Raw genomic sequence first — 25,241 nt, forward strand, 5'->3', positions numbered from 1 at the left:
GCCTTTCCCTGGCAGAGCACCCCGTGACTTCACCCCATCCCCGCGTTCGGTGGGAACTCTGCCTGGGTGAGGGCTACCAGGTTTGGCCTCATACACACTCGGCGCTATTTCTGCCCACAAACTCTGCCTTTTCTCAGATCTTAACTGCATCTCGCCTCTGATGTCGGCTCCTCCTTACGGGCTCCATTTCAATTAGCTCCCTAAATAAATACAATTCTGATGTGTGGTCTCATGGTGGGTTATTGAACTGGCTCCAAAATGCTTTTCACCAAGAAGCAGCTAACTTTCCACTGGGTTATCGTACCCTGTAATTCACTTCACACTTCTGATGTAAAAGCCCCGCGGGGTAAACATACGCAAGCACTTGTCTTTTGCTTGATAGCAGTTTTTTCCTAATCTCTTGAAGAATTAACCTTAAAATTATTATTGATGGAAGACAGAGCATGTCTGGTATGTGCAGCACAGCTCTGCAACCATGTGCAATCTGCTGTAATATCAGTAGATGGAGCTAAGGGAGAAAAGAAAGATTTGAGTGTGTGAGTGTTTCTCCCACGATGCAGGTTTAGCTCTTGATTTGACCCGATTAGGAAAGAATCTCTCATTTAGTTCCTGATGCTTTGAAAGTGATATAGGGAATAGTTATGTGTAGCTCTGCCAGCACAATGCTCAGTGGAAAACAGTGACTTTTGGAAAAGTAAAGACCTGGAGGGACGAAGTATAGTGGGGAAGGAAGAGAGGATAGTTGTATAATTGTTCTGGGAAGCGAGAGGTGAGGAGAGTCATGTGTGAGGGTGGCAGTGGGGTTCTGAGCACTGAAATACCCGTTCCTCTTCAGTGAGCCCTGGAAAGTTACTCGGCTGGGCATTGATTATCCTCGGTGTCTCGGAGGATGCACTCGTGATGTGACGAGCCTGGGAAGCAGGTTCAGGGAGTAGGTGCAGCATTGGCACCATCACCCACCGTCACTGAGCTTCCCCGGAGAAGCTCTGTCGTCTCGCCAGCAATAGCCAGAGCTGCATGGAAGGTGAAATCCATCCTCTGTAGCGGCCTTGCACAAGCTTCCTACGGGGACCTCCAGTCTGAACAAACCGGGGTTGGTGGACGGTAACACGCCGTTATCTGGCTTCACAGGGCTGCAGCGTGCCAGCAGCGGGCTCGGCAAGCCCCGGGGCAACCGGCTTCGGGCCTGGGCATGGAGCTGAAAGCTCTTGGTGCCGCTTGCGTCAGTAAATGTGCTCACACGTCAACTCACCCTCCGAAGTCAGCCATCGTTTGTGTCATGTTTTGTGATGTCTGATAGTCTTTTCCAAGCCCGTGACGGTGATTTTATCTGACTGTGCCTTCTGCACAGCGCTGTTGTTTTGGCATATTGACCGTATGAAAACACGGGACAGGAGCCCAGGGGGAGCCTGATACTGTGTGCAAGGTGCAATACAGAGAACGCAGGGACTGAAAAGCAGAAGTGTGACTGAGCTCCTGGAATTGTGAAGCCTTTTCTTTTGCTTCTTTCTGCTACAGTATAACAGCAGTAGTCTGTGAGGAGAAAGGATTGTAATTGCTAGAAAAACAGAGGAAATTTGCTTCCTTCACACTGAGCAAACTGTACATCAGTACCTGTAACACCAGAACAAAAGGCCACATCCACGCTGACAATCAGCCCACTTGGTTAAGAAAGATGTTGGACAGTAATGTTTTGCCCAAGGCATATTCTAGAATATGTGCTATTTTGCTTACACCAAACCATCTCCATGTTTGTGGAAGAAAAACTTTACTTACCAGGAGAAATGGAAAACCTGTAGAAAAAACCTCAAGCGCTCACAAAAGTCTCTGGTTTTGGCACAGGATAGTTACTAAATGAATTGATGGTTTCACAGAGCTCTGCTGCTCAGGCCCAGCTGCCCCTGGCTGGGGAGGCAGTGCTGGTCCCCCCCAGCCCAGGGCTGCGCTGCCTGCCCTGCCTGCAGCGCTGCCTGCCCTGCCTGCCCGGCTGAGCCGACCCCAGGCAGCTCGCGCAGGTTCAGGCACCACTGCTGGAGCTGAAATAGTGAAGGACAGAGGAGATAGTACTGAACCCTCCCTGCAATTCAGAGAAACTGAGAGTGTTTCTTTGTGTGATCGCTTCAATTATTTTTAGCTCTTTCTGAACGTTGCTCTATGCAGATGCTGTTTATTTTGGAAGCTGCTGCATTCTCGTGGTCAGCAAACACATCTCTGCGTGTTCGCGAGTTCTCCTGAACGCCCCGAAAGGTGACGGAGAGAGGCACGATGTGATTCAGTGCCCTTCTTTCTGTTTCTGCATTTGTTTCACTGTCAGCATCTGAAGTTTAAAACCTTACGGGAATACTTTGTGTGGAAAGAACAGAGAAAGAAAAGCAGCTTAACATTATTCCAAGCTTCCTCTGCTATTTCTTACCTGTCCTCCTCCCTTCCCGAGAGTGCGTGGGGCGTGCCAAGGGCAGCGTCCCTCCACGGGCGGGAGGCTGGCGGGTGGCGGGCGCCTCTTCATCCTCCCACAACACGCTTTTACACCTTCAGTATCGGCCAGTGGCACCCACAGATCCGAGAGGTGGCTCAGAGGTGGTGAGGGGGGACAGAGTGCGCAATCTGCACGGCTTCAGGAACTGTTGAAGCAGGACTGGGGTGGGTGCAGGCGGGGGTGCAGGCGGGGGGTGCAGGTGTGCTCTCTCCTCGCGGGGTCCCTGGGAAGCGCTGCCTGGGCCTCACTCTCCTCGGCGCCTCCGCTCCTCCTGCTGAGACCATCGCAGGGACGGAAATGAATAAGTAAGATCTTTCCATGCAAGCAGGTAAAAATTCTGAAGATATTCTCTTTCTCTAAAAGTATTGAGAAGGCAAATAAAAAGAGTAGAAGAGGGTGATTTTAAAAAGCCCTCTAAAACTCCAGCCTTTTTTACAGTCTGTTACTGCAAACAAATGATGCCTGTAGTGCTCAAATATACATCAGTCAGTGCAACTGGCAAACAAACCGATGCTTTACAGTTGTAATTATCCAAATGTTCTACACTTAGCATATAAATATTAAATCCTCATAAATAATGTTGTCGGGTCTATTTGATTTCAAGTGTATTGTATTATTGTTAAATGAAACAAACACTATATTTAAATTTATTCCACTTGCAGTTCCATTGTTCAGCTTTATTTTGATTTCTTTTAAAAGACAAAGAGAAAAGCACATCCATCCTATACAGCAGGCAACAACCAAAACAAATGCACATCAAATAAGTTTATTTAAACAGACATGCTCATAAAATGTTAACAAGACACCAAATAATTACAGGAAAAGGCTAAAGTCCAACTCTGTATGGAGTCCAAAGGACTGACTTGTATTTAAGACAGAGATCAAATAAAATATGCATTGACGGTATAACACCAAGTCTTCTATCATCAGTGATGCATCCATTTTTTCAAGGCCAATAAACTTTAATGTGCTAGTGGAGTTGTATCCAAATCACATAAAATGCCCTGCCATAGAACATGCAGAATAGACTGAAATGGGGTTTACAGTTCAAAATATTATTCTATTATGGTTTTTTTTCTTCCCACCTCCATTTTGACATGGGGGGGACGTTGCTTACTACATTATGGTGCTTTAAACATTAGTGTGTCTACTACAGTGAAAACCTCATCCTTATTATTTGCAAACTAATTATCTTCATTTACCTCAGTCAGCCCTGGGTTGTGCCGACTGCTTCAGGTCCCACGCGGGTTTCTCAGCTCTTTGTCCCTCGATGCCGCGGTGAGGGTCCCCAGTACAGACAGGGAGAGGGCTGGGGGCTGAGGAGCGGGTTGCTGCGGGGTTTAGGCTGGCTGTGACGCCCCTCGCCCCTGAGCACTGGTACTGCCGGGTAGTGCCGGTTCCTTCCACTGGTTTCTTGGGCGTAGGGTGCCCTGAGCTTAGCTTGGGGGAAGCTTAAGGGCCACAGAGCTTCTGTGCACTTGCGGTCTCTGGGCTCTAAATAAATGGCTTCCTCTCTCTTTTATTTCCATCTCCTATTTGTGGAAGGGGTTAGACCTCTCCTCCCTTGGTAGAGTCTCCTCAGCTCTGCCCAAGGTGGGTGCGTCCGGAGCCAGGCAGAGCAGCCTGGGCCCTGAGCCGGCATGGGAGGGAGAGGGCCCGGGGGCTCCCGGCCTGCAGGGACACGGGGTGACAGAGGATGGATGGGGACAGGACACGGGGTGCCTGAGGCTGGACGGGGACGGGGTCCCTGCTGAAGCCGGGAGTGCTCTGCTCTGCGCGGGCCGAGGCTGCCCCGGGAGCGCGGGTTGGCTCCAGCTCTGCAGTCGGTGTGTCCGGCTCCTCTCTCGGTCCGTCCCGAAGCCGCAGGGGGTGCTCAGGGGGTAACAGTCTGGCTTCCCCCTGGGCAGAGGCACATCCCAAGCAATGCTTTACCGCTCAGGTTAAGAAAGGTCTTTCTTCTGACTGCAGAGAAAAACTTACAAATGTGAGCAGAAGGTACCCTCAATTTTTATTCCTAGTGGCTAAAGTAAAGGATAGTTTACGATCCCGTGCTTTTAAACTGCTCTGATTATATTTTTAAAGCTAAATGATGGATTTTGGACATCTTGGCTTAGTGATACTGAAATCACCTGCTCTTCGTTGACTATTTTATTATTATTATTTAAATAAAGGACGCCAGCGTTCTTGTCTCCACCTGCTGGAGACCTACAGGTCCCGGCTGCCTCATGCTAGGGAAATTCGATTACCATTTTAATTTTCATTCCAAATTACGGATCTGATAGATATTATTTGCATGTAGTAGTGTCTGTAAATATTCTAGGTGTATTGGGGTTGTAGGATGGTGACCAGAATGTCTGTGTTGGCAGATGCTCCTTTTTAAGTATTTCACTGTAATGAAACCAAGGCTGAAATTCAGCCTTTTTTTTTTTTTTTAAGATGCCTTTATGATTCTATATCATTTTAGAATATATAAATAAGCTTTAAATTGTTTTCCCTGGGCACTGACAGGATTAGAACAGCAGTTTCAGAGGTGAAAGGCCTGTAATTAATACAGCATGCCAATCAAATCCCATCAGAGAAACACATTTCATTAATATTTGTTTTTTTACTGTTAAGCCACGTTATAAACATTTTAGCAGTTCACATCTGTCTCTCATAGAACAATTGTAATTGAAATTAAAATGCTATTTTTTCCAAGGTAATTATATTTTAGAAGCATACATTCTTGCTGGTGGACATAGGATGTTTTCAGCTGTGTCTCTCAGAGGGCTGAAAACTCTGTTTAGCCACTGATAACAACTGCTTTGTAGATCCTTCACCTGCTGAAAAGAAACAAAATGTTACCCTGAAAATCCCTCCTCATCTTTACCATGTTTTGCCCTTCATACATCCTGTTACCTGCCTCTTCCCAGTGTTTAAATTGAGGCCGTTTCAGCCCATCTTTGTCCTGCCCTCCCCTGCCTCTTCGCACAGCGCCCAGCCCTCGGCAGAGGAGCCGCGGGGTCCCGGGGCCACCACATCTGTCCTGGGCCAAGGGATCCGGGGATACCTGAACTAACAGCAGCAGCCTGGGCGAGCAGTGGCTGCTCTGGCCACCAAGACACTGTAGGATTTCACAGCAAAATGTTAACGTTGTGCAATGTTTCCGTATCTTTGGCAAACTGAGCTTGAAAATTCAGAATCTGGCGGGCTTCACAACTGTCTTTTCCCGTTTTAACAGCACCATTTTAATATCTTACCAGTAACTTCATATCTCTTATTAATATCTTGGTTTAATATATTTTACTAATTAGCCACACTTTTGTTAGCATCTTTGATCGTGACTCCTCCTTCCCCCACAAAGGCAGGGAAGAGAATCTCTGGCATAAAAGGTATCAGAAACAAAATTTTAAAAACGCTGCCGGGTGCAGGGTGGTGGCTCGGGATCAGCAATCGAGGCTTCGCGCTTTGCTGGAGCGCTGCTGCGGGATTCCTCCGCGGGACAGAGGGAGCCCGGGTGGGTACGACCCCCGGTCCTGTCACTGCACCGACTTTCACAGCTGAGGAAAACGGGACGTGGGAGCCCTTTAACGTGCTGTATTGGCCTCCTGAGTAATCTTATAACCTGTCATATAAAAACCGGTGTAACAACACATCAACATACTCGCTCTTCCCCCGCTTTTATGAGCAATGGGTTTATTCCTCGACACTAGTAAAAATTAAGACCCGGGCGCTCGTGCGCTGTTGGTGTTTGAGCCGGGGTGTCCGTCCCGGCAGCTCCGGGGTCCCGCACCGGGGGGGTTCCGCACCGCCGCGCGGGGGGCGAGCGGGCCCGGCTCCGTCCCGCCTGGATTCCCCCGCGGGGCTCCGCCGCGCTCCGCGCAGCGCTGAGCGGTGCGGGGGGGCCCGGCCCGTTCCGGGGGCGCTCTCGGGTGCGACCCCCTCGCGCTGCTGCACCCACCACCAGAAACGCGATTATCGGTTCGTTTAGATGAGGGGCTTTTCGAGGTTGGGGTGGTGGTGGTGGTGTGTGATTTGTTTTTTAAATCGGGCTTAAACAACGCTGCGGCTTGACAAGGGTTTGACTCGGGCTCAGCGCGGACGCGTGACTGAACAAATCGGAATTTACTCTCTGGAACTCGCTGCTTCGGAAGTGGATCAGCATCTGGGGGGGCGGGGGGGGGGATGCTACCCCCAAGCTTTCAGGTGACCGAGACTGCAACCGAATGCGTTCACATCTGCCGGGACCCCACTGCAAATCCGACTCCGTTGTTCCGCACCCGCCGGTCCCGTTCCCGGTTCACAGCCCCCCTGTCCCGGGAGGGAACCGCGCTCCGGGGCTGGGCCGGGGCGCGGGCGGGGGGGACACAACCCGGCCGCACTCGGGAGCACCTTTCCCCGTGCTTTATGCAAATACTGAACTTCAGAAACACCCCGGGAATCTACGGGAAGAGCAAAGCCGAGGCTCGGGCTGGAAGCTCCAGCCCCGACTCTTCTCCCGGTTTCCACACGCGGAGCTGCGAGGCACCAAACCGTGCAACTGAGGCAAAAGCGGGCACCGCAACCCCCGCGAAAGCGGTGCGGATCCGGACCCAAACCGAAACCGCCAAAATAATTAGAGGAGCAAATCTGTCGTGCGGGGAGGGGTGTCAGCTCGGCCCCTCCGTCACTGTCGTGCCGAGCCTGAGGGTGTTTATTGTTCGTGACAATCTTTGAGCGCGGGATCGGAGGTTGCTCTGGGGAGACACCTTCGGGAGGGACCCCCCTTCAGTCCCAGCCCGCCGCTGCGCCTCCACAAACACGTTCCGCGGTAACCAGAAATAGTGAACTTTGTGCTTATTGAGAACGGGGGGGGAAATAACGTCCCAGAGCGGGCAGGACTGCGGGCAGAGCGGGCAGCGCCCTGCGGGACCCGCTGCCAGGCGGGGGCTGTCAGGAGCTGGCGAGCCGTGGCCAGGCGGCTCCGAGGTGGAGGGAGGCAGGAGGGGGCCGGGGGGGGCTCTCGGCGGGGCCCGCTCCCCGCCGTCGGGTGCCCTCGGGGCTCGCTGAGCCGTTTTTCCGCTTTCGGGGCCGCACCGCGCGCTGCGGCGTTTCGCTTCGCTCTTGTCGCTCCGCGTGTGCTCAGCGTCCCGCAGCAAAGCCTTAATGACGGCGCGATGATCACCACTGCAAACCAGAACGGCGCGCTCCGCTCTTCCTTCTTCTTTCCGCTGTTTATTTTCGCGGGTTCCGATATTTCCCCGCTCCGCGCGACCGTTTTCCACGGCCAGAGGCGGTTCGGTGGCACAGCCCGACCAGACCACGCGTCGCCGTTACCCGCCGGCCGCGTTTCCCGCGACCCGTTGATATCTTTGCGGAAAAACCGACGCCGCTTCGCAGCGAGCCCGCTCCCCTCCCTATCCAAACTGATTTTCACTTCTCCCTTCGCGAAGCACCGGGCTGAGCAGCCGCGCCGCGGGCAGTGGGCTCGGTCCATCCCCGCACCCCCCCGGGCCCCTCGGGGTGGGCGCTCGGCCCCGCCGCGGGAGAGGGTGCCCCGGGGGCGCGGCGGGGCAGGACGGGGGAGGCCGCTGCCCCGGTGGAGGCTCTCGCGGGTGGCCCGGCTCTGCGCGGGTGCGCAAAGGGCCCACGCACCCGCACCGGCCCCACGCGGGGCTGCGGGCGATCGGGGACGGTTGGGGGGGGGGGGGGGGCTCGGCGGAGAGCGGGGCGCGGAGCGGAATCAGCAGCGAGAGGCGCGGAAGGGCCGCGGGCACAGGCGGGGGTCCCTCCGCGCCGCGGACCCTGCGCCGCCGGCCCAGGCGGCCCCAGGAGCGCGGGATGCGCGGGAGCGCGGGCGGCCGCTGGACTCGGCTTCGATGGGGCCCGGTGCCGCGGGGGGGGCGGAGCGGCTCGGGGCGGCCGCGGGCCGCGTTCCCGTCGGGGCGGCGGCGGGAGGCGTCAGTCGCAAGCAAGAGGCTGCGCAGCCCCGGGAGGAAACGATTTCTCGTTGTTGGAATTTTGTTTCTTTTTGTTGTTCCTGAAAATCGAGTTTTATTTAGATTCCCCGACTAAACGCATCGAAATGACCCCGCGGCGCGTCGGAAAAGCAGAAGAGGGGCAGCTCCCTCCCCTCCGAGCAGCGGCCCCCCTCCGACGGGAACCCGCCGCCCTCGGCAGCCCCACAGGCTCCCGCGGCCGCCCCGTCGCCGCTCGGCACGGGCAGCTCGCCCGCACTGGGGGCCGGGGCTGCTGCTCTCGGGGGGCGGCGGGACCCTCGGCCCCCGCGATCCTGCCGCACAGCCCGGCGCGGCCGTCCGCACCCGCGGAGCAGGCTCTCAGCGCGCTTCCCGCCGCTTCCCCCCCACCCGACGGCGGTGCCGGCGCCGAGCACTCGCCGTGCCCGTGGCTAGTACCTCGTGCCCGTGGCTAGCACCTCGTGCCCGGGCAGCGAGGGCCCGCTGCCCCCACCGGGGCCGCCCCACGCACCTGCCAGTTCGCGGGAGAAAAAGCGGAAGGTTCGGGGTCGCCTCGTCCCGTCCCGACCCTTCGACGCGCCGCCCCGAGGCGGCTCTGGCGAGCGGGGCTCGGCGGGAGCGCGTCCCCTCGGCAGGGACAGCCCTCGACGCCGGCTCCCGGCCCGGCTGCGGCTCCCGGTGCCCCCCCCCGTCCCCCGCGCCCCCGGGGCACCTGCCGTGCGGGGGAGGCCACCGACGGCCCCGCCAGCACCCCCGGGGGCGCCTCGGGGACTACGGAACCGCGGGGGCCCCGCGGGACCGGCGGAGCAGCACGGGTGGGGAGCACCGCCGCATGCCCCCCCCCCCCGCTCCCCCCCTTCCCCGGTGCGGCGGCCCCGCAGATGAAAGGCTGCGCTCGCAGGCGCGGCCGCGCCGGCAGGTCCCGGCCCCCCCCCGCCCCCCGCGCCCCCCCCGCGGGTGCACATGTCAGAGTTCACAGACCTGGCTGCTGCCTTTACAACACTGAGCTGTAAAAGAGCGGATATTAAACCCGTATAATGGATCCAACTCCAAGGAGAGGTTAAATTTCCCAGTGAAACGAAGGTATTTGCCCTGAACTGGGAAAAGACCCCCTCCCCCCCGCCCCCACCCCCCCCACCCCCCCAAGCCCCCCGGGCTGGGAAACCCGCGGAGCCGTCAGAGCCTGGCGGTAAACTCTGCCCCCAGCCCCGCACCTGGCACCGGCCGCCGCGGGGACACATCTGTGCCCCACGCCGCTGCCACCCGCCCCGTCGGGGCCCTGCCCGGCCCTGGCGCGCTGGAAGCCCCGGGGGGGGGACACGCGGCGCCCGGTGCGCGCCGGCAGCGCGGCCTGCTCCGCAGGCGCGGTCCATCCGCGTCGAGAGGGAGGAGAGTGCGGAGCCGCGCCGGTGGCCGCAGGAGGAGGGACCGGGCGGTGGAGCGGCCTCGACGGGGCCCTGGTGCCGAGGCCCGTCCCGCGGTCGGGGGAACCCCTCGGGGAGGGGGCCCGGGGCCGCCGGTCCCCGAGGCCGCACGGTGAGCGCTCCCCCAGCGGAGGGGGCCGCGGAGCCCCAGCCTGTCTGCCGCGCTGCCCTCAAAAATCCACTTAAGAAAGATGAAGGCGCATGCAAATGCGCGGCGCCTCCTTGCTGGTGCCTTTAATCATGGAAAATTGTCTCTAGTTCCTCCAGGCCCCCCGAAAATGCACCCAGCGCGCCCCGCACCGCAGCGGAGCTGGAACTCCCAGCGCGCCGCGCACTCACACGCACCCGCCGCCCCCCCGGGCTCCGGCAGATGCCGCTTTCTCAGCAATTTTCCTACCCAAAACCTGCCGTGAAGGGAACAGCGCGAGGAGATAGCATCAGGCTCCCGATATCAAAGAGATCCTGCTTAATTAAAACACCGGCTCGGTGTTCGCCGCCTTCCACGCGGCGCGGCCTCCGACCGCGGTCTCCCGGCCCGGTCCCCCCCCACCCCCCAGGGGACGGCGCGGGGGTTCCCCGGCTCCCGGGGCGGGGGTCGGGCCCTTTGTAGGGCCACGGCGGCACCGGGCGCGGAGCGCAGACCCCGCCGGCTCCAGCCCACCCACCCCGGCCCGGTCACCGGCTCCAGGAGGCCGCCGGGCGAGCAGGGACCCCCCCCCCCGGCCCCTTTCCCGGGGCGCGGCCGGTCCCGGGGGGCGGCTGTGAGGCGCGGGGAGGCTCCGCGTCGTTCACGCCAGGCGTTTGTTTGCGCTACTGAGCAGCAGCGCGATAATTTATTGTTATTGTTATTAGTAACTACACTTCGCGGCTTCGCTTACATTTCTCCTTCCGAGGGAGGGGGCGCGGGCTGGGGCGGGCAGCGCCGAGCGCACCCCACGGCGGCTCTTCCCGGGCCGCTCCGCCGAGGCGCCCGGGCCGACGGCGGGGAGGCGCCGCTGCGGACTCGTCCTGGGGAGCTCCCGGTACGCGGAGGATCGCGCAGCTCCGCGGGTCGCCGGCAGAGCGGCCGCCCGCCAGTCTCCGTCCCGGGCGCTGCCCGCCGTGCAGCCGGGCTGGTGCCCCCCCGCCGCTCCCGGGCCGCGGGGCTTCGGCGTCGGCCGCCGGCGGGCGGGGAAGGCCGGGGCTCGGCGGGGGGCTCGGCGCAACGTCCAGCTGTGGGGGGGAGAAAAACGGGACAAAGTGAGCCGGTGCCCCCGCGGGCCTCCCCCTGCCGCCGCAGACGGAGCCGGGACCCGGGCACGGCCAGGCGGGAGGCTGGGCCGCCCCGTCTAGGGACGGGCAGCGCCGCCGGCGCCCCGCGGGGCAGTGCCCGGGACGGACGGACGGGCCGCTCCCCCCCAGCTCCGCGGCCGCTGCTCGGCCTGGCGGCCCCCGGCCCCCGGCCCCGCGCCCGCGGGAGCCCCGGCGGTGCCGCCGTCCGCCGGCAGGGGGCAGGCTGCGCCCGAGGCCCCGCCGCACCGGGCCGGGCCGGGCCGGGCCTAGCTGAGCCGGGCCCAGCTGAGCCGGGCCTAGCTGAGCCGGGCCGGGCCGTGCGCGCTGCGCAGTCACCGCCTCCCCCGGCTGGGGTTCATACCCCCCCCCCCCCCCCCCGCACATCCGCCACGCACCCCGCGGCGGGACCGCACGCCCCGCACCAGCGCAGCAGCAGCGAACACCGCATCGTGCGGGGCACTCCCGGCTGCCCCCGCGGGGTGCAGGACCGGCCCCCCCCGGGGCAGCACCCCCGGCCCCCCGCGGGGGCGCGGGCGGGGCGGTCGGTACCGGGGGGAGCCCGCGCTGCGCCCGGCGGGGCTGTCCGCAGGCAGCGGCCGGGCAGGGACACGCGTGGGCAGGCCGCGGGCCGCACGCTCAGGCAGGGAAAGCGGGGAGACCCTCCGCTGTCGCCGTCCCGGGTGGGGACACGCGCGGACAGCGAGCGAGGCGGCTCCGTCACGCACACGTCTGCAGACCCACGGCGGGGGTCTCGCCGTGCACCCTCCGCTGAGCCCCCGCAGCGCCGGGCGCACCCGTGCACCGGGCCGGGCAGACGGACGAGGAGGAGGAGGAGGAGGGACCGGCGCGCCCCGTCCCGAGCCCGCAGCGGGAGTTCGGGCGAGCACGGCCCGCGGCCGCGGAGGCTCCTCGGGCGCGCTCCCCCCGCCGTTATTTATTGCGGCGCTTCGTTCTTCCCCGCCGCTCCCGGGAAGGGCTGGACGGGGACGGGCTGCGCCTCTCGCTCGGCTCTCAAAATTAAAACGAAACACCTCAAAACAAAAAGATTTGCCTCGCAAATAAACAGAGAATCCGAACCAAGCCACGGGGAGGTGGGGCTGCCTTCGTCTCGGTTGGGTTTTATTTCTGTGATGGTTTTGCGCGTGGGTGTTTTAATTGTATTTTGTTTTTCGTTAAAAGCGCTATATAAACCGAGTCTAACACCTCACCGAATTGTTCTGGGGTGAGGGGCAGGGATCGCCGTCACCGCTCCAGCGCTCGCACACGCGCGGGGCGAGAAGCAACAAATCTTTGGTGCGATATTTGTGAGAAAAAGCCCACGAACAAAGATTGAATTATTGCTGCGGGTGCGAGTTTGGGAGGGTTCCCGCTCCGCTCTCAACTGTCCCGCCGCACAGCGTTGCTTTTTGGTTTTGGTTTGGGTTTGTTTTCCGGGTTTGGTTTTTTTTTTTCCCCCCCTTTTCTTTTCTTCTTTTTTAATGAGAAGTTACGAAAACTACCGCGGAAAGAGGGGCTCTAATTTTCCTCGCAATTGTAGAAGATAATTTGACGGCAGCCCCGTGTGATGGAGAACAGCGAATACTTACGCAAAAATAGGAAGGGAACATAAAAAATTAATGTAAACGAGAAGCTTTTTCTCCGCCGATTGAACTCTGAAATCTAAGCAGCTTTTATCTTGATCTCAGAATTAAATAATCATATATTATTTTTTCAGCATTAGCTACAAAGGTTTTCAGATTTGTACTGTCCAGAACAAAACCCAAATAAGCTCTATTACTGAAAACCCTTTCCAAAATATTTAACTAAAACATAATCGCGAATTTCTTTCAGAGATGTTTCTGTACGAAAACGGCATAAAAAGAAGGCTTTATCTTAAGACCCAGAAAAAGAAGCATTAGGTAATTCAAGTTAACACTTGTCCTGCTTATTAAATATCAATATTTTGGGAGCATTACAAAATAAACTCCCTCCCTTCGGCAGGGTCACAGCATATCATGGGTCACGTTAAGAAACTCCGCGCGGAATCCTTTCCGGATTTTTATTTCCTCGGATTTAGATTTTTAACGGTATCGGCAAAAAAACAAAAACGAAAGGAAAGCGCGAGCCGCGGGATTTCGGGCGCTCTCCCCCGACCACCGGCAGCCCGGCGGGTATCGCTTTTCTCATTTGTTTTGTTTCCTAAGACGGAGTAAAAGAGCGCAGCGCGCTCAAACGCGGCGGCTCCGGCCCGGGCACGTCGTGTGCGAACCCCCGCTCCGCGCACCCTGCGCGCCCCAACGTTCTGGCGATTCCAACCGCGCTCCGGCGCCGCCCGCCCCGCGGCACTGCTGGTAAGCGCCGCTTTAGCAAGAGGGACCGGCCGTGGGGCCGCCGCCGATCGCTCCCGGGCCGCCGCGGGGCCGGTGGCGGTGTTGGGGCGGGTGGGGGTGTCCCCCCCGGGCGGGGCCGCCGGACGCTCCCCCGGGGCCGGGCCCTCCCGCCGCGGTGCGGACCCCGCGCCCCGTCCCGCGTCCCCCCGCCGGGGCCGGTCGCGCCACCACCGCCCGCGGGGCCGGGACCCGCGTCCCCCGACGGCGTCGGCTGCCCCCGGGGGACGGGTCCCGCCGCCGCCGCCTGCCCGCGGCCCCGGGGGGGGACACACACACACGCGCGCTGCTACCTACCCCGGGCAGGGCAGGGGTCGGGAGCCGCCGTCGGGCCGGGAGCGGAGCGGCCGCGGCCCCGCTCCGCCGCGATCCTCGGCGGCCGCGCTCGCTCCCCGCCCCCCCCCCCCCCCCCTCGCCGCTGCCGCCCCCCCCCTCCCCCGGCCCGCGGGGGCGCGCCCCGGGCCCGCTTGAGCCGCTCGTCCGCCCCGGGGTGCGCCGAGCCCGCCCGCCCCGGGCGCCGCCGCGCTTCGGGGGCCGCGGGGGCCCGGCGGGGCCAGGGGCACTATTTGACGTCGAGGAGACGGATCACCGCGGCGCAGCGATACGGCGCGCACCAATGGAGTTCAAATGTCAGCAAGTTTGAGGAGGGGTGAGGCGCCGGGGGGTGTGTTCCTCCGCCGCGGCCCCTGCTCTAAACGGCGCGGCTCCTCGGGACGCCGCATGGCACATGGGCTGCGGAGCGCCGGGGAAGCCCCGCCGCCCCGCCCGGCCCCGCTCCGCCCGGCCCGGCCCCGGGAGGGCCCTCCGCGGAGGGCGTGGGGCTCCGGCGCTGCCGGCGAGCAGGTGACACCGCGGGCTGCCCCGCGCCGTCTGCGCGGCATGTGCGCGCCCGTGTAGCGGGGGCTTGCCCCCATGGGCGGCGGCGCCGGCGCTTTCCTCTGCCCCCCATCTCTGGAAGTCCAGGCAGGAAACGCTCCTCATGTCTCCCAGATAAAAATAAACGCGACTCCCTCCTCCCGGCCGCGGGCTGCCCCCGAGCGCGGCCAGACGCGGGGCTGAGCCGGCCCCGCCGCGCCTCTCCCCCGCCGCCCGCCCCATGGATATCGCGACAGGTCCCGAGTCCTTGGAAAGGTGCTTTACGCGGGGCCAGTCGGACTGCTCCAAGATGCTGGACGGTATTAAAATGGAAGACCACCCTCTGCGCTCGGGTCCGGCCACGTTAGGAGTGCTGCTGGGTGAGTTTGCCGCTCGCTTCTCGGCTGCGCCAAAAGCCGCTCGGGGCCGGGGGGCCGCGCTCGGCGCCCGGGGGATGCGCTCGGTGTCCCGGGGCCGCGCTCGGTGCCCTGGGACCGCGCTCCGGGCTCCGGCGGGGCCCGGTCGGGCTGCGGCCGCCCGGCCCGGGGCTGCCGGCAGGCGCGGAACTTTCTCCCCGACGGTGCCGGGGCGCGGGCTCGGCGGCGGCCGCTCAGGCTCGATGCCGCCGAGCTGCGGGGCCGGGACCGGGGCCGGGGAGGGGGGTGTGTGTGTGTGTTGGCGGGGGGGGGGGGGGGAGCGGGGCCGGGGTCGGGCCGGGGGAGCGGGGCTGGGGCAGGCGGTTCACGGCGCTGTGTCTGCCACCCGCAGGGTCGGAGTGCCAGCACCAGGCCGTCTGCGAGGGCTGCCAGCGGCCCATCTCGGACCGGTTCCTGATGCGGGTGAACGAGTCCTCCTGGCACGAGGAGTGCCTGCAGTGCGCGGCGTGTCAGCAAGCCCTCACCACCAGCTGCTACTTCCGGGACCGAAAACTCTACTGCAAGCAGGACTACCAACAGTAAGAGCGCGGCGGGGCCCGGCCCGGCCCGGCCCGGCGGCGCGAACCGGGCTCGGAGCGTTTCGCCGAGCGGGGCCGCCGCCCGGGGCTTGGCGGAGCGCGGAAACGGCGGCCCCGGCGAGCGGAGACCCCGGTGGGGCGGGACGGGACGGGGGAAACTTTGAGCTGCGCCCCCCCCCCCCCCCCCCCCCCCCCGGCCGCCGCGGCCCGGGACCCTGCGGCGCCGTCGGGGGAGGGGGCGGCGGCGGCGGCGCGGCCCGTTTCGGCCCCGCTCGGCCCGGCCCGGGCAGCGCCGCGCTCGCGGCCGCCCCGCCGGGCCCTTCTGCCCGCGGCGAGCCCCGTCCCGCAGCCCCCGCGGAGCGCAGCGCAGCGCGGGGCCCGGCGCGGCCGTCGGTGCGCGGCCGCGGGGCCGCCGCCGTCCCGCCCGGCCGCCGTCGGGCGCGGAGGGTGCGCGGGCGGCCGCGGCCGTGCCCGCGGGGCGCAGCCGCAGGGACTGGCGCCGGCCATGCCTCCGCGGCCGGCCGCGGCGGGAGGAGCGCGGCGCTGGCCCCGGCCCGGGCGCTGCCCGCGCTTTATTTTATTTAGGCTTTATCCCCAAATGTCAGGCTTTGTCGGGAGGCCGCCCCCCGCCGCGCCGCGTCCCTGCGCGGAGACAGAGCCCCTGCCCCGCGCCGGGTTTGTCCTCCCCTGCAGAAGCCCACTTCATGCTTGTCACCGAAATTGAGGATCCTTTTTGTGCCGGGAGGGGGGCGAACATGGGCACTTCAATCACTAGGACATAATATGGCTCTGCTAGAAGTCTGGCAACAAACAAAGAACAACAACTATTGGTTTGCATCAACTTTTGTCAGGCATTCAGCAGGCTTCCAGAAAGGCCTGAAGTGGCTTAGTGGCAACAATGTGCATTTCATAGCTACAGCATGAAAATCCATCTCCATGGAAACTGGTAGTAAATGCTAACATGACATGCTGAGTATAAATATTGTTAGGGTTATAACTCTTGTATAAATGGCCCAGATAAATGTCCCCCTGTTTAGGAATTACAACAAAACGTGTGATTTCGTACTGCAGCCCTCACCAGCACGCTACCAGAGTCTTCCGCGGGCCCCGGTGCTTCCCAGGAAAATAACCTGGAGCTGGCGGCCGCTGGGCCGCGGCGATCCTGCCTGGCGGGGCCGTTCCCCTGCCCCCACGCAGGGAGCACACCCGCGGACTTTGTCTTCTGCACCGCGTAAAACACCCCCCGGTAGCTGTAGTTGCAGGTCAGGGAAACTTGTGCCGCTGCAGGTAGTGCTACCTTAGATATTTTTGCTAATTAGGGAAAAATTTAGAATGCTCTTTAAGCTACCTAAAAGGGCACTATTTGGCGATGTAAATATTTACACTAATTCCAAGCAAACGCACCCTCCAAGTCCCACCTTTAGTTTCTGTAAAATAAAGGATCACGCTTCGTGACTTAAAAAGCGAGAGTGCAGGCTGTTGCTCTGTAAAAACAAAACTACTTTTCTGACTGAAAATAGAAACGTCACCGCTTCAGAACTTTCCAAATTATCAAAGGTGTCCGATTGTACAGGGGGGAAGTGGGGTAACCAGGCTGACGAGCAATAAAAAGATATCAACATGTTAGCCTTTGTTGGCTCCCAGCACCTAGTGTGACATTACATGGTGACCTGCTGTGCGTGCCCCCAAGGACTGACAGCGGCAGCAGCTCGTGGAAAGGGGAGGGGAGACACGCTAAATCAAAATTTGTTTTCTCTGAAATTTTATTAGCCCCAAAGAGCAAACATGTGAAACTGCGCTGACATCGTTCGTGTGCTTCCCCTGCCCGCTGCCTTAGACCCGCAGAAATTTTCCGTTGCGGTGGCTGAGGTGGCTTCACCTCCACGCGGGCAGCTCTCCCGGCTGCGCGGTGCCGAGGGTCGGTGTTGTGGGTGAGAGTGCGGAGGGAGGAGGGCGGCCCTGGGCGAGCTGGGGTGGTCGTCGCCAGCGTGCTGGCGCGGGCATCCCCCCGTGCTGCAGCGTGCCGGGGTGGGGACGCCCCGGTGCAGAGTGAGCGGACGGGACCGTGCCGGTGCAGAGCGGGACCGCGTCAGCAGAATCAGATGCTTTTGTTATCCTCAGCCCTATTTACACATCCCTGGGAAAAAAAAAAAAAAAACCAAACAACACACAACCAACAAGAGGGAGAACAAAGATTACTTAAATATCTTAGTTACTGAAATTTGCTTTAAATAGATTTTTCTGTACGTAGTAATGTAATTTAAAGGTCAGATTTCTCCAGAACTCCCAGGACTGTAATCAAGTGCTGTGTGTATATCTTTGAAAAACCGGTGTCTCGTCTTTCTAATGAAAGCAAGCTTCTGATGGGTCAGATATCAGACCTTAAACCTTTCACTGGGTCAGGGATGATTACTGCCCATCCTTGGAGCAGGGCATTTCACATTAGGGGGAAGGGTGAAAACATTTTTCTATTCTTTTTTTTTTTTTTTTTAATAAAAACGTTGGCTGTTTGAAGCCACCCCTATGCTTGGAATGTTAGAATAAATCCTGGGGGAGATGGATTAGTGGCCCAAGCACAGTTTGAAGTAGTCAGAGGTGCCTGATAAGTGTAATTTATCACAAAAATATCATCGCTACATCAGTGGAACCAGTGGGACAAGCTGTGCGTGTATTTTAGACCCTTTTTTGTGCAAGAGATTCAACAAATTTTTGCACAAGTACATCCTCATCTTCTGATTTAATGCAAAGCACTTATTTTACTAAAATCTAAGATTCTGAAGGTCACAGGTACATTTGACTGCAAGGTTTCTAAGGGGAAAAAAAAATAGAGTAGTACAATGGCACCAGAGAGGCTGACTCTGGCAAGCCCAAGTCAAACAGAACCTCTTTGATTTTAGTGAGAGCTTTGCCAAATTGCAGGATTGTTGCACATTTGGAACCTTACACTTTTTTTATTTAAAACAAGTTTTCTTTCTGACAAACTGAAACCTTCAGAATGAATGTTTATCAAAAATAGGGGCGTTGTGGTAGTTATATTCCGGTTCTCTGCTTAAGTGAATTTATTTATTGTACCACTCATAACAGTGCTTCCTGCCATAAAACATTAATAATTATAAATATTACATTTCTTTCCCATTTGTATAATTTCAGTTTTTTGTGATTGTGCTTTTCTGGTTTGTTTTTATCTCGCTACTCAGTGTTACGTAATGATTTGCCCTGGTTATTGCTGATATTAAAAAAAGATATGCTATGAAAACTAACACTTTCAGGTTACATATTTCATATGTAAGAAATGCATAGAATTTCTAGAAAGATCCACATTCCTCTTCTAGCTTTGGAAATAAAGGCTGTAAAAGGGGTCATTTATTCGAGGGGTAGGATAGCAAACAATCACAGTTGCTATTTCATAATTTTGCACTAATGCATTCTACGTTTTGCTTAGGGTGGGAAAGAGAAATATTTAGATTTTTGCTAGATTCCTCAAGATATGCCAGGCATTGTTTTAGCATCGTTACTGGATGCTATTAAAAAAGACTTACCGTGTGTTTCTGGTATGTCTCTATACTGTTCTTCATCTTTGAGTCCTTTCTTGTCAGTGACTGGGCTTTTTTTTTTACGTACAATCGGCACGGAGCAGCGTGTACCTCGCAGGAGGGAAAGGAAATGCTGCGAAGCCTCGCTGCTGCAGGGAAGCGTTACCCTCTCCAGATTTTGGAAATTCTTTCACATGAGTGTAATACTGAGGCTGATGTTTCCCAGCTCAGTTGCTTTTTATATTCGAAATAAGGCAAAAGCTTCCTATTAGTAAATGCCTCTTATTTTTGTGAATGTTATTTTTCTTCCAGAGAGAGCGAGCGTGTGTCTGTCGTGAGCGCAGGCTGAGGAATGTAGGCAGGGTCCCTGGTGCAAGAGGTGCCTTGAGCTCCCAGGTTCTGCTGCGTGCAGAACGGGTAATAACTGTCCGCTAACAGGAAGATTTTATTTGTTTTCAGTTTTACTTTTTTTTTTCTTTTTAAACTGGGGAGCACCAGCCGTGTCGTTGTGCATGAAGTGGACTCAGCAGGGCTGTGTCGAGCGGTGGTGTCCCCCTGCCTTTCGCCTGCCTCTCGTGTCAGACTGGCACTAGTGCTCGTCCGTGTGTCTTTAGGAAATAGCGTAAAACTTAGAGATGAGGAGTAGCCGAAGCACATGCCCAGGATATGGAGTAATGATTAAAGTTATGTCATCCACTAAAAATGCTTTTAAAAGTCGCTGAAATACTCTGGCATTTTTGCTGAAAATCCAACCAGCCCCGCGCTATCAGACACGCCAGCCCCATTAAAAACTCTCTGTACGACCGGGCTTTCGTAGCACCTCGAAACGCTTCCAAAAGCGGGAGCGTTGGGGAAATGTAGCTGTTATTTCTGCCGGTGACGTCAGCAGAGTGGCCGCGGCCGGGCAGAGCCCCCGCGGGTCCCCCCGGTGCCAGCAGGAATTCATTCCCCCATCTCTGCGGCGTGGCCACCGGCCCGGGCGAGGGGACGGCAGTGGCCCGGCGGGGCCAGCCTCGAGCCGAGGCCCGGCTGGGGGTTAGGCTGAGCGAATGCTCGCGGGGATCTGGGATGGAACGTGGTTTAAGAATTTGGGGAGACATTTTGGTTTTCTGCTACAATCATGGTAACCTTATTGGACAAAATAATTGCAATGGTAATACGTAATTTGCACTAATCCGTGGTAGAAAATGATAGGGAGGATCTTTCTGCGATGTAGGCAATATGCAATTAGATTAATAAGAGGATAATTTATAATGCTTAGCTGCTAACCTGAGAAAAAATAACCAATAAATATGAAATATGCTGCAAACGTTTCTTCACTGAAATATGTAACAAACGGGAACGTTTTGTATCCTGTTTAGAAATCAGTCTGTTATTTTGTGGCCTAAACTTTTGAACTAGTTCAAAGGCATACATCACACCTTTTCAGCTATCAATAATATATCATGATAAAATACCTGGATTAGAACGTCTCTTCTCAGACTAATTATGTTCTGAGCGTATTTCAATTGCAAACATGTTCCCCTCTTGCTCGCCTCCGGTGTGGAGCGACCTGTAAAGCCTGGTACGTCTTAAAAGACTTACTCCTCTGGTGAACCTGAAAGGTGGGCGCATATTTAGTAACAAGTAGATGCTGCTTAATTTAGTCTGATAGCTGGGGAGAAGCATTCAGGAGAAAAGGGCTTTTCATCGGCAGCTGTGATTTTTATTTTTCATTCCAGACAAAATTCAAATTTATACTAAATCTGCTACCTCTGCTTGTAACAGGAATTGATTTAATTTTGTTTAGTGTCTCCTTCTCCCGGACCGAGGAGTGCAGCAGATACAGTGAATCACGAGAGGGGAGCCCGAGCTCCCCGCAGACTCGGTGTGCAAGTCAGTGGGAGGTTTCAGCGCACAAGAAAGCGGACGGGGCCCTCCCCGGGTGTGATGAAACGCCGAAAGCCACCGCGGCGGCCCCTGCGCGGGGGTACGCGGGTCTGCAGGCACACGCACACGGACACAGGGGAGCCCACGGACGTCTGCTGACGTCCTCAGGGGGGTGATTTGGGGGGAAAGAGAGGGATTAGGAGCATGCTTCATTTTTCTTATCATTGCTAGGCTAAGAGCAGGCAAGCACATTTCTGTCTGGTTTGCACAATCCTCCTCGTGCTGTTCAGTTCTTGTGGCAGTTTTGGAAGAATGTGGTGTGTAAATACAACAGCAATATTTTGTGATAATATCAGAAAGGGATTTTCTACTGCTTGGGCTGGCTCGGACCATGTCACGAGTTGCATAAAACGCAGATTGACAAAAAGGCTGTGAATTTTAAACCCCAGCGAGATGGAGAAAGACCGTTACAGTATCCTCTGTAAAGGGTGTGCTAGGTCAGCGACATACTTGCAGAAAAAACAGGGGTAAATGCTTCTTTCTGCCTGCATTTTTTTGCCCGCATGATATGTGATGTTATTGCTCCGGTGAGGTAAGAAAGCAAGCAAGTAAATAAATAAAACTGTGAAGTGAATTGTACAGTAATCTCCAGTAAAGGTAAACAAACCGGGTATTGCTCTTGGATGGTTTCGTGTGGTAGAAAGGTTTTTTTGGCATGATTTGGGGATGATTGCATTACTCACGAGGCAAAGGTTGACTCATAATGAAATGACAGTTTCTTGTTCATTACAAAATATAAAAACTCCACATTGGTTCTGAAACAAGAATGAGGTTAGTTATAAGTAACAATGTGACGTGAACCCTGACAGCTGAGTCTCTAACAGCTAAATAATGAAATTAGAGGAGTTACTTTGGGTTTAGATGGGTGCAATTAAGAACAGAAACTGCCTTTTTTTAAGTGAATTGGTATAAATATATCAAGCGGGCAGGGAATGATTATTGAATATACACCTTGCAAACTGTGTAATTGCGGTATGCTGTGTCTAAGGCTATGAATTAAAACTGATTTTTGTTTGATAAAAAAGCATTAGATTTTTTTTTTTTAGAAAGCAGAGGTGTTTTCTGAGTTAAGATACTTTTAAAAATGTAACAGGGGAGTAAGGTTGTTTTGCAGCAGTGGGAGCTTTAACAGCACTGGTAACATTTTAGGGAAGGAGACACCACTCTCCTCCATTAGTAACTAAGTAAAAAAAATACATGAACAACTTCATATCTAATTTCAAATAAATGTTGAGAGTAAAGCTAGACTTCTGAGTTCAAGAATAGAGACCATAAGAGAGAAAAAAAATGACGATACTTGTAAGGTAAAATGAGCTGACTTTTGGTTTTAAATGTAACGCTCTTTGGTGTTTATAACATGCATGCTAATATAGATCTAAATCTTGCATACTTTGTTCAGGCAAATTATTTACTGTTTCTAGACGCCTCTTTAAATTCAACATAAAATTGAGGCAGATCCCTGACCTTTTTTTTTTTTTTTTTTTTTTTCCACATACTAACCTTGCATTTACTTTAAGTTCCTGGACTTGCTTTGGCTAGACTGACATTCCTCAAATGAAGCATTGTCTTACTTTAGTTTTAGTTTTTGGTGTGCCTGCAGTTGCTTTGAACACGTCCTGACAAACTGGTCCAGTGGCTCTGGCTGAGGCAGCCCCCAGAGCAGAGGCAGCCCCGGCAGCAGTGGGCGCTCTGAGGACGGGGGGAGTTACGGTGGTGGGAGGGGTGGGAGGAGCGGACGGGGACTTCTGTGCCCTGGGCCCGAACAGGCTGTTCTCCAAACAGACATTTTGCAAAATAGGCTCCAATTGTTCCCAAACAAATTACTGATGACAAATATTTTCTCCCTTTATATGACGAGCACATACACAGAATATGTACGTTGCCGTTGGCCTTTATTGGATGCTAAAGCTAAATACACCTTGTAGGTAGAAAGCACCATGTGGGGCAAGATTATGCAATTTTAATGCAGGTTATGTAGAAGCAAAACCCTTAAAATGAAGTATCTTGTATGCAACATTAAGTATCCATTCTCTTGAGAAGATAAAACACTCAGATCAGTATTACCAGAGGAACCCAGGATCTGCCACACCAACTTTTCGGAACCGGGGTGGAAATCCCGCGGCCCGGCCGAACCCCCTGCGTGCTCCTCGGCACGATGCTCGGACGGAATGGGGGGATTTTACTCACCTTTGAAAAACTATTTGCCCCTGGGCAACTGAGCAAGTAGACATTTGCGAGATTGTATTACAGTAAAGGAGGAATCATTAATATGATTAATTCCAGTTTGTTATTTTGTTTTTGAAATTTTACAGTGATCTTCTTTATAGATACAGCAGAGCTGCTACAGCACAAGTTGGTTAAACGCCCTTAATATCAGTGTCAACAAGGAATAATGTATTTCTTGGGAACTTCGTAAGGATTTATACTCTGATGCTCCTGTAACAAGCCAATACGTTTACAGAGAACACTTGTCATGGAGGTCATTTGCTTTGCTTCCAAAACAATATTTTTTTTAATATGCACAGAATTTTCCTTTGCAAATGCTGACATGAACTTGTGAACATGCAATTCCTATTGACTTCAATGAGAGCCATCCTCGCTCATCAAAGGATAGAATTTGGCTCTTGATTTTACTGCAATCAGTGTATTATTTATAATGTACAAGAGTGCACGTGCACTCTCCCAGTAAGAGCTAATGGAATTTATGTGCACATGCTGAGGACCAAATCCTCCTGGTAGCTGTTAGGAAGTTTACTTTCATGTGTTTGTTCCTTCGTGTAACCTGAATCACCATTCAGTGATTACAAAAACAAAACAAAACCTAAAGAAGAATAATAGTCTGCATCAATAATATTTTTTTTCAGTTGTTACTTTTATTATAGGTTATTGCTATGATAGGAAGCAAGCAAATCTGAATTTGCAGAAGAGGTTATTAATATCGTTTTAAAGCATTTCTAATTACAGCCAGTGGTTACTCGTCGTTCTCTCAGACTGGTAGAACATCATCGCTTCTTAGAGTAGTTTCTCCTTCCAAACGGAGCACCAGTGTGTTCCTCGCGTGTTGGTGGGAGAGTCCATCTGCTGCAGAACGTGGCTGGTGTGGCCGGGGATGGCGTTTGCTGTCCGGAGGTGGGGCTGGGCACCGCCGCCCGCCGCAGCTGGAGCTGGGGTCACGGGGAGCTCCGCGGGACCGGGCCCTTGGGCTGCAGTGTGATACCTGCCAAAACTCGTTAGTGAGAGAGGTTACAGCTCTCATTAACGTCCACTCCACAGAACAGTTGTTTTCAACCTGTGGGATCCTCTCCTTTGACACGATCAGCTTGCCTACAGCTCCCGTGTTTCTGTTACCTGATAGAGCTGTTCCTGCAGCTTCCCAATGGAAGCAGCTTCTCTGGTTTCTGATTTTTTCTCTTATGTCACAACTTTAATCCACTTTCATGGGGGGGTGATGGGGGTGTGCTTGCTGAGGTTTCTTTTGACAACGTGTGTGAAATGAGACAAGTATTTGATTTTATATCGCACAAGGAGGTTTATTAGCAAGTCACAATAAAGCACTGTAGGAAATTGTGAAACTAAGACAAAAAATGCAAAACCAAACACTGAAATGAGGGCAGAAGAGGTGAACTACCTTTGGTTGGGGGGAATCTTCAGTACAGTAAGGTCCAGCTGTAGGTGACAGCCTGGTAGCCCCAGCTCTGTTCACAGATGCTCAGTACCTTCCGCAGCCGTTTCTCTGTAGTTGATGATCTGGGCTAAGCCATCTCCAGCGCAGCCGAGCCGCAGCTGTTTGCTCTAGTGGTGCTGTGGTAGATCCTGGCCGGGAACCCACCAGCTCGTCAGCCTCGTCGTGAGCTTTTCAGGTGGGCAGGAGCCACAGGAGAGGTACCAGGCGCTGCGGGGAGCTGTGGGAGGGCAGCAGGCAGGGGGGAGCAAGGGTTGACCCCCGCCCAGGCTCCTGGGGCGGCCGCGCAGGCTGGGGCTGGCCGGGCACACAGCCCCGCTTCCACTGCGTGATTCCTCCCACGGCCGGGGACCGGGGTTACCTGGAGCGTCCTCCCTGCCCGCCGAGTGACGTGTCCAGGATCTCGGGGCACGCTGGCACCGAGCTCGGAAGCCGCAGGCTGGCTTTTCCTGGGTGGTGGGTGAGCAGGAGCTGGTGTCGGGGGCATGAGCTGGGGCTCCCTGTGTGCATGGGATGGGGGCCGATGGACCGCGCGTTCGGCAGGTCTGCCTGGGCACCGGGGGTTGGCAGCTCTGACTTTGGAGGAGAGAAAGAGCTGATCCTCCCTCCTCTTCCCCCCACCCCCGCTGCTAACAATTGCGGTTTGCAGACTCAGAACCCGCTCCGTGAAGGTCTGTATGTACATGCAGGCTTGAGTCAGTACCGATCTGTTACAATTTTAGAGCTATCTTCAGGTTCCCGGCGCGGGCCGCGAGGGCTCGGGGAGGTCGGCAGCACATTCCTCCGGCAGCAGTCACCAGCGCCGGGAACACT

The 25,241-nt window shown here is 56.3% G+C and overlaps 2 protein-coding genes across 2 annotated transcripts in view; one reads left to right on the forward strand and one right to left on the reverse strand.

The window, feature by feature from the left end:
* Positions 1 to 10,710: 10,710 nt before the first annotated feature.
* On the reverse strand, positions 10,711 to 14,572 carry LOC141953001 (uncharacterized). The gene is made up of 3 exons (XM_074891189.1): positions 14,383 to 14,572; positions 13,772 to 13,999; positions 10,711 to 11,048 (listed from the first exon to the last, which is right to left on the reverse strand). Exons 1-3 carry the CDS (start codon positions 14,570 to 14,572, stop codon positions 10,711 to 10,713), a joined length of 756 nt encoding a protein of 251 aa, XP_074747290.1.
* Positions 13,418 to 25,241, forward strand: part of LMX1B (LIM homeobox transcription factor 1 beta) — a 106,064-nt gene continuing 94,240 nt past the window's right edge. The window contains exons 1-3 of the mRNA XM_074891441.1: positions 13,418 to 13,438; positions 14,465 to 14,709; positions 15,098 to 15,284. Coding sequence (XP_074747542.1) covers positions 14,571 to 14,709; positions 15,098 to 15,284 — 326 coding nt within the window. The 5' untranslated portion in view covers positions 13,418 to 13,438; positions 14,465 to 14,570. The remainder of the gene's footprint in view (positions 13,439 to 14,464; positions 14,710 to 15,097; positions 15,285 to 25,241) is intronic.

This window comes from Strix uralensis, chromosome 21 (genome assembly GCF_047716275.1).
Source record: "Strix uralensis isolate ZFMK-TIS-50842 chromosome 21, bStrUra1, whole genome shotgun sequence".
Lineage (NCBI taxonomy): Eukaryota > Metazoa > Chordata > Aves > Strigiformes > Strigidae > Strix > Strix uralensis.

What these genes read in the sequence shown, in the direction of transcription:
- LOC141953001 (XM_074891189.1), bottom strand. Translation starts at nt 14,572, where the DNA reads ATGGGGCGGGCGGCGGGGGAGAGGCGCGGCGGGGCCGGCTCAGCCCCG. An exon ending in CGGCGCCGCCGCCCATGGGG is followed by an intron (nt 14,000 to 14,382) that starts GCAAGCCCCCGC and finishes CGGCCCCCGAAG; the next exon opens with CGCGGCGGCGCCCGGGGCGG. An exon ending in CGACCCCTGCCCTGCCCGGG is followed by an intron (nt 11,049 to 13,771) that starts GTAGGTAGCAGC and finishes TCCCCCCCACAG; the next exon opens with CTGGACGTTGCGCCGAGCCC.